The sequence below is a fragment of the Oncorhynchus masou genome, chromosome 32 (assembly GCF_036934945.1).
Source record: "Oncorhynchus masou masou isolate Uvic2021 chromosome 32, UVic_Omas_1.1, whole genome shotgun sequence".
In the NCBI taxonomy this organism is placed as follows: domain Eukaryota; kingdom Metazoa; phylum Chordata; class Actinopteri; order Salmoniformes; family Salmonidae; genus Oncorhynchus; species Oncorhynchus masou.
The window spans coordinates 29,616,944-29,629,248 of record NC_088243.1 but is presented as its reverse complement, the minus strand read 5'-3'; the positions used below and the strand labels follow the sequence as shown (position 1 = coordinate 29,629,248).

The window sequence follows — 12,305 nt, the reverse complement described above, 5'->3', positions numbered from 1 at the left end:
CTCTGAAATACAGAGCAAGAAGCTCAAGGCGAGGAGTCACGCTTTGGCAAGGAGGATACCCGTTTGATAATAATGACAGAATCACTGAGAAATCAGCTTTTTGCCTCCTTGGCAGTTGTTCTGAGGGGTAAAATAAAATAATTTTGTGGAATGGAGCTCCAGCTGAATTGGAACAAGACTTTGAAGCTGGCCAGTAAATATTGTGAATATCTGTCAGTTTGGTTTTTCAGCCTCCAAAAATGAGGGACTGTGAGGGGAGAACATCTTGAAGTGATCAGAAAAAGCCAGCTGAATTAAAGTCAGATAAATTACTTTACTGGCAACTCTTGACACCCTTTTGGACAGCATAAAAAGTGTCTTTGTCCACCGCTTTTTTTTATATAAATACGAGGAATGCAAAATAATTTAGCATATTAATAACTCCATCACCACAAATAAGAAACACCCACAGTATCCACAATACACTCTACTACAGTAGTTGCCATGCAACTCAGAAAACTTGTTGAAATTTACTGTTGATGATGACCAATCTAATAAAATAAAACAAATCTTCTTGTTTTACATGGTGTGTATTTTTTTTGTCTGTGATGTGCATTTCAAACCATTATAACATCTAAAATGATCTGTTGATGATGGTACACTCCATAAGATTAAGTATGCAATGTCATCCAGATTAAAAAAACATAAATCAAGTCTTTGGAAGTTGGGAGTGGAAGAGCTGGTCATAAATCTAACTGATAGTCCTTAGCACTGACAGAAACTATATTTGGAGAATAGCACGAGAAACATCCAGAAATCACTGATGTATGAGGTAATGCATATATCTTCAGGCCAAAATAGACCTATTGATCTTTGAATTCCAATATGATTTAACCATCTTATATGTGATTCTCTCCCTCTTTGTGGTTGTCTACAGCAGTGCTTCCCAACTCTGGTCCTCCAGTTCCCCAATAGTACAATTTGTTTGCTGTAGCCCCGGACAAAAACACCTGATTCAACTTGTCAAGGGCTTGATGATTAGTTGACAAGTAAAATCAGGTGTGGTTGTCCGGGGCCACAACAAAATATGTACATGAAGGTATTGTTAAAGTGACTATGCATATATGATGAACAGAGAGTAGCAGAAGCGATGAACAGAGACCAGAGAGTAGATTGTATTCTAACAACATGTCTGCATTGCGGGGTGGCAGGGTAGCCTAGTGGTTAGAGCGTTTGACTAGTAACCGGAAGGTTGCAAGTTCAAACCCCCGAGCTGACAAGGTACAAATCTGTTGTTCTGCCCCTGAACAGGCAGTTAGCCCTGTCATTGAAAATAAGAATTTGTTCTTAACTGACTTGCCTGGTTAAATAAAGGTAAAAAAATATATTAAAAAATTAAATTCAAATGACCACGCATTGCAGCCACACTCCACCACACCCTATTCTCAAAACGTTATGTCTGTATTGTGATAAGAACAGTTGTACAGTGACTGCCCATACAGGGCCTGTATACAAGTATTCCTGTCTATATGTCTAGCCCACTGGGAACAGGGTCATGGGTACAACAAGCTGTTGCCTGGGTCAGAGTTCAGCTGCCCTAATATGCCCCAGGAGGGAGTGGTGTTTTTAATTGCTCTGTGGAGGTCTGCATGGAGCTATATAGCCAAAGCCTTTTGTTAAACTTCTGTTACAGTTTGTTCTCAACACTCCCACTCAATCTGTCAGCGGGGGATAGACGGTGTGACTTCCAGCGCACCCATCCATCTGTGTGTGAAAACAAACTGTGTCCATCCGTCCCTGAATGTGTTGGATGCCTCCCTCCTCACTGCCTTTTAGTGGGCCCTGTCAGCCTGCTGACGGCTATAGAAGAGATATCCTCCCACAACATACATCCACTGGATGCTGTAGATACTGTAGACCAGTGTTTCCCAACTCCTTTCCTCCAGTACCCCTAACAGTACATACTACCTCAATAGGCCTGACTAACAGGTGTCTGTATATAGCCTTGCTACTCTTTTTTCACGTGTCTTTTTACTGTTGTTTTATTTCTTTACTTATGTACACACACATATACCTTTTTTCCCCCAGAACCATTGTTTAGAGCCTGTAAGTAAGCGTTTCACTGTAAGGTCTACACCTGTTGTATTCGGCGCACGTGACAAATAAACTTTGATTTGATTTGATCTATGAGAAAAAATTAAATGACAGTTCTTCAGGCACTATTGGTATTACTAAACACAATCAAACAACAAGACATCTTTCATTCCCCTTACCTTGACAATGAGTCATGTTCATCCTTTTGTAACCCTTAGGGCATTCCACTTGTCCGTTCGCAATCACTGCATACGCTGCGGGAAAAGGAAAAGAAAGAAGTTGATGAGTGAGAGCACTGATTAGAGAAAGAGAAATTATCACACTGCTTGTCTACTTTAAAAAACATTGCATCCATATGACACAGAGGGAGGGAGGGAGGGAGGGAGGGAGGGAGGGGGAGGGAGGGAGGGAGGGGGAGGGAGGGAGGGAGGGAGGGAGGGAGGGAGGGAGGGAGGGAGGGAGGGAGGGAGGGAGGGAGGGAGGGAGGGAGGGAGGTGGTTCATGTGTAGCATGGGAGCATATAAGTTACAGATGTGCTGAGCTTGGCAGGGGGAGAAATGAGACGGGGACCCACAGCTGGGCCCTGCGGGACACCACAATGCTGCCATGTAAATGAATCCCCATTAACTACAGTTATACGACAGCACTGCCATCACGCAGAATCATGAACACCGCACGTCATTTTTAATCATGTTACCCAGAGGTCCACAGCCCTGGGGACACATACACAGTGAAAGAGAGCCTGTATATCATACATTGTTTCGAGAAAACACATGCCACAGCCATGACCTGTGTCACCAACCACGGTGAAAATCCACTTATACACCAGACTAATGCTTCATGTGTACACGCCAGGAATGATGATGAATGTAGGTTTACTGGGGTTCTTACGAGGATGCTGCACATATTTTTTCTTGCTTGTTCTACTATAACAATAACAATCTCCTCATGTAGCATGTCCTTCAGTGAGGTACTTTAGAGGTTTACAGAAGCGTTGTTGTAAATAACGCTCTGTGTTCGTTCATGCCCCCAGCGTGGCCATACACTTGCTGACAGAGGCCTGAAAACATAATGTCATTATTCATTCGGCACCCAGTCAGGGCATGCTCAATTAGTTGTTGGGACCGGGGAAGGAGGCTATTCTCAATATCAGATGGCCAGGACTGAGGCTTCACTTGTGGGGAAGTTAGGGGGTAATCAGAGCCGATTGCTGGACAGGATCAAAGTGATTAGTCACAGATTTCACAGTTATGGAAAGGTGAAAGAGGAGACGCAGGAGAAGAGTCTCCTAGAATATCATCAGACACATGTTGAAAGGAGAACGGTCCTCTTCATGATTTAGTAGTGTCTGGCTAGGGTGGATTTTTCATTTCAACATAATGGGACAGTAGTGTATTCACTCCCTTTACATCCAGCGGAATAGCAGTGAATGTTTTTCATGTGACTTCCAGATCATTCTTAGCTTTTCTAGTTCATCAGATTGTGAGCGGAACCACACAATTGACAAGCCTTCAAAAGAATGTTGATATCTCATCTCATTTGATCTAATTTTCAGTATATACACTACCGTTCAAAAGTTTTAGAACACCTACTCATTGAAGGGTTTTTCTTTATTTTTAATATTTTCTACTTTGTACAATAATAGTGTAGACATCAAAACTATAAAATAACACATATGGAATCATGTCGTAACCAAAAAAGTGTTAACCTTTTTGGGATAGGGGGCAGCATTTCCCCTTTTGGATGAATAGCGTGCCCAGAGTAACTGCCTCCTACTCTGTCCCAGATGCTAATATATGCATATATGCATGAGGTTGGACTTCCACTAGATGTCAACTGTCTTTTGAAAGTTGAATGAGGATTCTACTATAAAAGAGAGCCTCGGTCTCATGACGCACGCTCCCGACAGAGTTACCTCGCATTCCAGTGCTTTTTCTGAAGACAGGAATTCTCCGGTTGGAACATTATTGATGTTTTATGTTAAAAACATCCTAACGATTGATTCCATACATAGTTTGACATGTTTCTAAAGGACTGTAACGGAACTTTTTGAGTTTATTGTCTGGATGAAATGCTCACACCTCATGAAGATGGATTACTGTGCTGAACACGCTAACAACAAGTGGCTATTTGGACATAAATGACGGACTTTACGGAACAAATCAGTCATTTATTGTCGAACTGGGATTCCTGGGAGTGTCTTCTGATGAAGATCATCAAAGGTAAGTGAATATTTATGGTGTTGTTTCTAACTTTGTTGATTCCAAAATGTCTGTTTTGGGTTCTGAGCGCCATTCTCAGATTATGCTTTTTCAGTAAAGTTTTTTTAAATCTGACACAGCGGTTGCATTAAGGAGAAGTCTATCTTTTAATTCTGTGAATAACACTAGTATCTTTTATCAATGTTTATTATGATTATTTCTGCAAAAATCACCGGATGTTTTGGAATCAAAACATTACTGCACGTAAGGCGCCAATGTAAACTGAGATTTTTGGATATAAATATGCACATTATCGAACAAAACATACATGTATTATGTCCCATGAGTGTTATCTGATGAAGATCATCAAAGGTTAGTGATTAATTTTATCTATATTCTGCTTGTTGTGCCTCCTATCTTTGGCTGGGAAAATGGCTGTGTTTTTGTGACTTGGCTCTGACCTAACATAATCGTTTGTTGTGCTTTAGCTGTAAAGCATTTTGAAATCGGACATGATGGGTAGATTAACAAGATGTGTATCTTTCATTTGCTGTATTGGACTTGTTAATGTGTGAAAGTTAGATATTTCAAAAATATATTTTTGAATTCCGCTCGCTGCCTGTTCAGCGGAATGTTGTCGAGGGGTTCCCCTGTGCTAGAAAGGTTAAACAAATAAAAATATATTTTACATTTGAAATTCTTCAGATAGCCACCTTTTTCCTTGATGACAGCTTTGCACACTCTTGGCATTCTCTCAACCAGCTTCACCTGGAATGCTTTTCCAACAGTCTTGAAGGAGCTTCCCACATATGCTGAGCACTTGTTGGCTGCTTTTCTTTCACTCTGTGGTCAAACTCATCCCAACTATCTCAATTGGGTTGAGGTCAGGAGATTGTGGAGGCCAGGTCATCTGATGCAGCACTCCATCAGTCCTTCTTGGTAAAGTAGCCCTTACACAGCCTAGAAGTGTTATGGGTCATTGTCCTGTTGAAAAACAAATGATAGTCCCACTAAGCCCAAACCAGATGTGATGGCGTATCGCTATCGCTGTGGAATGCTGTGGTAACCATGCTGGTTAAGTGTGCATTGAATTCTAAATAAATCACAGACATGCGGAGATCATCCGTTCACCCACACCGCGTCTCACAAAGACACAGCGGTTGGAACCAAAAATCTCCAATTTGGACTCCAGACCAATATACAAATTTCCACCCATCTAATGTCCATTGCTCGTGTTTCTTGGCCCAAGCAAGTCTATTCTTCTTATTGGTGTCTTTTAGTAGTGGTTTCTTTGCAGCAATTCGACCATGAAAGCCTGATTCACACAGTCTCCTCTGAATAGTTGATGTTGAGATGTGTCTGTTACTTGAACTCTGTAAAGCATTTATTTGGGGTGAAATTTCTGAGGCTGGTAACGCCAATGAACTTATCCTCTGCAGCAGAGGTAACTCTGGGTCTTCCATTCCTGTGGCGGTCCTCATGAGAGCCAGTTTCATCAAGGCGCTTGATGGTTTTTGCGACTGCATTTGAAAAAAGTTCTGGAAATGTTCCATATTGACTGACCTTCATGTCTTAAAGTAATGATGGACTGTTGTTTTTCTTTGCTTATTTGAGCTGATCTTGCCATAACATGGACTTGGCATTTTACCAAATAGGACTATCTTCTGTATACCCCCCACCTTGTCACAACACAACTGATTGGCTCAAATGCATTAAGAAGGGAAAAATCCACAAATTAACTTTTAAGAAGGCAAACTGTTAATTGAAATGGATTCCAGGTGACTACCCCATGAAACTGGTTGTGAGAATGCTGGACGACAGAGTGAAGGAAAAGCAGCCAACAAGTGCTCAGCATATGTGGGAACTCCTTCAAGACTGTTGGAAAAGCATTCCAGGTGAAGCTGGTTGAGAGAATGCCAAGAGTGTGCAAAGCTGTCATCGAGGCAAAGGGTGGCTATTTGAAGAATCTCAAATATAAAATATATTTTGATTTGTTTAACTCTTTTTTGGTTACTGCATGATTCCATGTGTTTTTTCAAAGTTTTGATATCCTCACTATTATTCTACAATGTAGAAAATGGTAAAAATAAAGAAAAACCCTTGAATGAGTAGGTGTTGTAAAACTTTTGACCGGTAGTGTATGCACACACACACACTCATTAATAGCTTGCAATATGCACACAGTATGTATGGCACACTACATGTGAGCTCCATAAGTACCTTCAATTACTTTGCTCTTAGACAGTATCTATAACGTCATTTGGAGCACAGCAGGAATTTCGCCACCAGTACCAGTACTCTTCTCCAGCCGAGTGGGCCCTGAGGGGAAGTGTATCTTCAGGCAACGCTGCAGCAGATTGCAGGGTGTTGATCTGGAGGCCTGGGAGTGACAGACAGTGGTGTCACAGGCCACCTGGCAGACAGTGGTGTCGCAGGCCGCCTGGCAGACAGTGGTGTCGCAGGCCGCTTGGCAGACAGTGGTGTCACAGGCCGCTTGCTAGACAGTGGTGTCGCAGGCCGCCTGGCAGACAGTGGTGTCGCAGACCGCCTGGCAGACAGTGGTGTCGCAGGCCGTCTGGCAGGTAAGCAGATGGTGGGTCAACAGGACCTGATAAGAGCCTCTCTCATACAACCCATCAATCTAGACACCAGGGCAGTGCAAATAGGTCCGGCATCCCCTCAGCCACAGCAGCACATCTGCCCTTTACTCAGTGTAGCACTGATGTAAAGCTGACCCTGCAGTCAGCCTTCCTTCTCATCTGTTTGTTTGGAAACCCCCAGTCATTTATTTTCCTTTTCCTTCCTACACAGGCAACAAGCTGTTAATTGGAAAAAAATGGTGGAATTCTGATTCCAGATCCAGCTGCCAAAGTTGTCTCCGTTTGTGGTACTGGTGAACCTCAGTTCATCAACAGGCTATCAATATCGCAGGGAGGAGAAAGAATATGGGGAGATCTTGTAGTCTACCTGGAATGTGCCATCAATCTATCTTATTTATGGTGTTTTCCCATCTGTGTTCTGAGTGGTTGTGAGAGTCTAACAGTATGAGTTCATACTGTTGGTCATGACGTGACTCAGTGATCACTGAAGGAGGCAGTAAGGCTGCAGTATCTGCAGGTTGACACAGCAGATCAGAAGTGGATCAGACCAGACGGGAGCTCCCCTGCAGGGTCAGGGTCGGGGATAATCGTGTCAAAGTGAAGCGGCTGTTCCGGTCCCGCCCTGCACCCCTGGAATCCCCAGAGAGGCCTCTGGGTAATGAGCTGTTGTGACAGGGCGGTGGGCGAGGCGGGTGTGAACCCCCATCGGAACAGGATCAGTCTGCCCTGATTGACTGCAGGGGCACATGCCAAGGGATGCCTGGCAGGGAGCAGGCCTCCTTACAAGGGAAAACGAGTTATAGGCCAGTGCAATGGACAGAAAACCCAAAGAGTGAAATGTACTGGAAGCTATGTATCTAAGATATATGCTAGTTCAGGATGTTTTGTAACCTACTGTGGGTAGAATGCCACTGTGGAATGGATGTGCCATGCCGTCATGCTGACCCAGACAATGCTCATTGTCACAGATCCCAATGCAGTGAAACGCAAGAGTGACCTCGCTGCATCATTAGTGTTCCCCTTGGTTACATGGATGCTGGGACAGAGAGACCAGACTGGCCCATCTTCATTGTGCTTTACAAAGAGGAAGTACAGGGACACAGACTGTTGGCCTCACTTGTTCCCCTCCATTCATTCATTGCACTTTACCAAAAGACTTTGTCACCCTTGACTGATTTGTTGTACTTCACCAGTCATCTCTCAACTGTGTCAGGCATTTTATTTGCAACCATCCAGCAATATTTGCTTGGAAACAGTTGAAGCCTCATATAACATTTCTTAATAGGTGGCATCACTTTCTTTTGAGAGCCTACTCTAAAACAGGAGTCAAAGCTAACTCAGCACGGTCTTCGAAATAGGCCTTTTGAGATGTGGGTGTTTACAGAGGGAATGAGAGAGGAGGATAGGCAAAAGGGGAGTGAAGGTAAGAAAAGAGCGAGAGGGAAGGAGTCTGAAGGGAAAGGAGCGCACCTAGTCAAATGGGTTCTGCTTGACAGAAATCTTTAATTGGTAATTTAGTGCAATCATTATGTGGACCACCTGGCCTGAGGGAGGCTTCTATTCGCCTGCTTAGACGTACGAGTGCCAGGCACATCCATCACAGGCTGAGAGCACGGTACTGAACCCACAATGTACTGTACTGCCTCAACCCCAATATACTGCTCCTCCATGGGGCCTGCCCTGAGTCACCCCCTACTCCCAGGCTCATCCAGGAGCCTAGCTGGAGAACCTGAGAAGAAGTAGTAGACCAGAGAGGGGGAATGGATGTGAGTCACAGGAGGAGGGGAGACAGTCATCTCTATCCATTCCAAAGTTAGCCATTCTGTAGGAACACAGCAGACATGAGTGCCAAGAACCTTTAAAACCCTTTAAGTGACTTGCTTACTGAGAACAGACGGCCATGGGACAAAGTGGTGCCATGGAGGGGTAAACCCAACACAATCCTTTAATCACAAAGAGTTGTTTCATTCCCTTTGAGATGAAGATGAGAAAGAACCCATGTCCCTCTGGCCTCCAGGCCAACGACTGATTACAGAAAACAGCTAAGGGGAAGTCATTTGCTTTCAAAGCAGAATATCTCATTGGCACAAGCCAAGTTTGCCATTCTGGCACGGCCCATATCACGAGCCCTGTAAATAAGCCCCAGCTGCCAGCCAGTCAAGCGCTGGGGCATCAGATGAGACGAGACAGCCACATGGACCTAACATCAACATCCCTATGATGAGATCAGCCTCAGACACCACACACTCATGCAAAGCTAACATTAGCTTTCTTAAAAAGCTCCAGTATACCAGCTTGGAGTTTGATATTGGGTAAATGACATTCCCAGCTGCGTGTTCATAGGCACAGACAATTACCATGTTTTGACAGACATTGTATAAAGACAATGCAGCTGGTCCGATCAAGGCCTTTATTTCATCAAATGAAATCAACTGTATTTATAAAGGCCTTTTCACATCATGAGATGTCACAAAGTGCTTCTCCCTCATGTCCGGCTTGGCTTAATCCTTCTTCAAAAACATTATATTTATCTCAGTTTTTAACATCATTTGATGCTTTTTGCATCTGTTTGTAGTTTGACCGTTTTTTAAATTTTGTTCTGTCCTCCCTTCTTTACGACGCCCACAGCGGTGTGGCTGTGACCTCCCATTTAAATAGACACACATTCTCCCATAATCTCCCACTGCCGCCACTTGACATGAAATATTTACCACTGGGGGCGAGGCCAAGAGATGAAATGGTACAGTCCATACCCCATGAAGAACAGGCTAAACATGTATCATATCCAGCCATGCAACAGAGATTTCATTTCCATGTGCCTCCAACTCACTGGCACGGTGCCTTGGACTTAGCAGTCCTCTCCGGGCCAGATAGATAGATACTGTATGTCTGCATTGGGATGTATTCCTGCTCGCAGTCAGGGCCAGTCAGCCCCCATTAGCCACACTGCTGTCTAGCTAATAGATTCCATCACACTGTTTGTACCCGGCATTAAGCTAAATCAACACAGAGCGAATCAGAACCTGTCAAAGGATGGCAACGTCTCTGTCTAATCACCATGAGAGAGAGGCTGCAGTGGCAGAGAGAGAGAGCAGCCTGGAACCTTGGCACGGACTACAGCACATGTTCAGCTCTGTCTGTGTTGTTCTGAACAAGTCGCCCCATCACTGGGCTTGGATGTTGGTCATTAACAAGTGTTCAATGTTTGATCACTGCTAATAAAAAGTACTAGGCACATGCTTTGGTCTTAAATGGGCAGATTCAATAGTTCTCCATGGGACTGGAAGGGATGATCTCATGTAGGGTGATTTGGAACAGGGCCTTCTTCTCCTCCTTCTCATCTTATTTGATTAATCTGATGCTCAGGAATAACATTCCTATGAGAGAGAGATAGTAGAGTCAGAGGGAGGTTGCTCCCTCAGTATGGGGCGGGCCTGCTGGTGTGGTCGGGGTTGAGGAAGGAGGGGCAGAGGGCTGACATCATCATGCTGTGACATCATGCTGTGACCTCGGTGGCCTGGGGAGGTAGTGGCTCCAGGGCCAGAGGCCAGGGCTCCTGTGGGTGTGTATGTGATCTATGTTGGCCCCGGGGAACTCTGTTCCTGCTCCCTGGGAAGCAACCCGGAGTGGGAGAGTCACTTGGAGGGAAGACTTCCTGGAATGACAGATAGGGAGATGACCGGAGCCATGCTTTATGGAATTGAATAAGCCATGGAACACACTGGTACAGATGGCCACTTAGAAGTAAAATTACTATGGGTGGCCAGCTACTCCATTTAAAGTCGGAAACAGCCATTACAAATGTCATATCATGTATATATACAGTGATGTAACGATGTACAAACGGTTAAAGTACAAAAGGGAAAATAAATAAGCATACACTGGTTTTACTTTTTCTTGTGGTCTCTCTCTCTCTCTCTCTCTCTCTCTCTCTCTCTCTCTCTCTCTCTCAGCCTCAGCCTCATATGAACCAGAGAGAGAGGAGAGATGGACATATGAACCAGAGAGAGATAGGAGAGATGGACATATGAACCAGAGAGAGAGAGGAGAGACGGATAGATGAACCAGAGAGAGAGAGAGGAGAGATGGACATATGAACCAGAGAGAGAGAGAGGAGAGATGGACATATGAACCAGAGAGAGAGAGGAGAGATGGACATATGAACCAGAGAGAGAGAGGAGAGTTGGACATATGAACCAGAGAGAGAGAGGAGAATGGCATATGAACCAGAGAGAGAGAGGAGAGATGGACCAGGGTCTTATTTTATCTGGAGTTCATTACTCACTGAAATGTGCTGCATGTGGGTTTATAGTGCATTCGATCCTAAAGGGCTGAACGGGGCTGGTGCTGGGGCTTCCACAGTGTCACTGTCATTACCTCCATTACGTCAACTTCCTTCCCTCCCAAAAACACACACCCGTTGGTTTCCCCACCGCACTGCGGCTTCCTCCACTCCATATAACAATAATAATACTTTATCTGCCTAAAACAACAGAGTAGTCTGGCAGTGTCTTGGATTGATGTCTTTCACTGAATCAGTCAGAGAGTTCAGTGATTCCCTCCCATTGGATGGAGGGAGAACTATAGGAGAATAACGTGGGAATGGTGTGGAGATCACAGTCAGGACTGAAGCCAAGATAGGCAACAGAGAACGAGACATCCTGGCACTTGGATCTGACCAGAGGAGACATTCAAAGGTTCCGGGAAACAGTAGGTCTGGATTTAGCATTCCTTAATGGAACCACATTCGACACTAGTTCTTAAACAGCTCAGCGACATAGTTCTCAGTGTCTACAAAATATGTTGTTAAGAGGCTCCTGTTGCTGTAACACTTGTTTTCAATGGCCTGTATGTTTTATAAAACAATAATAAACTGACGGGTGTTGCATGAGTCACACCCAAAAACAAGCTGGGCATTATGACCTCAGCATCACAAGCTCGGAGAGGAGAGACACAAGCCTCTCTCATTGAGGTAAATGACTAGTTTCCAGATACTTGTCATCAAGCCATCAACTGACCTGGCTGGGAGCAGTCCAAGACAGATGTACGGGATGACAAAATGATTACTCTTCATTAGCACGTGTCCACTTGTTTAAGTTACTACATAGTACACAAAGTATAATGAAGCCAGCTAAAGCGGGTTCTGGCCATATTTGTATACAGGGAACCATAAGACTGGAAAGGAATGCCAAGTATTCCCTATAAAGTCCTTCAAAGTATGCACCAATCAGCATGGGACATACAGTATGTGGCTTCATCTTTCCCTCTTTTGTCTTTCATTCTCTCATCTCCAGCGACTCTGCGTGTGACCCGGGACCAAGGCCCAAGCTGCCCCGAAACAACTACACAATGAGAGAATGGAGGGATAGTTCTGTTTCTCTCCACTTCAAAGGACGGAGGAGAGGAAAACATCTGTGAGTCAAACGAGATG

The 12,305-nt window shown here is 44.3% G+C and overlaps 1 protein-coding gene across 2 annotated transcripts in view; it reads right to left on the bottom strand.

Moving 5' to 3' along the window:
* LOC135525885 (latent-transforming growth factor beta-binding protein 2-like) overlaps nt 1-12,305 on the bottom strand; it is a 149,831-nt gene that overhangs the window by 51,245 nt on the left and 86,281 nt on the right. For both annotated transcript variants that reach the window (XM_064953837.1, XM_064953838.1), the window contains exon 9: nt 2,253-2,327. In XM_064953837.1, the coding sequence (XP_064809909.1) occupies nt 2,253-2,327 (75 nt within the window). The remainder of the gene's footprint in view (nt 1-2,252; nt 2,328-12,305) is intronic.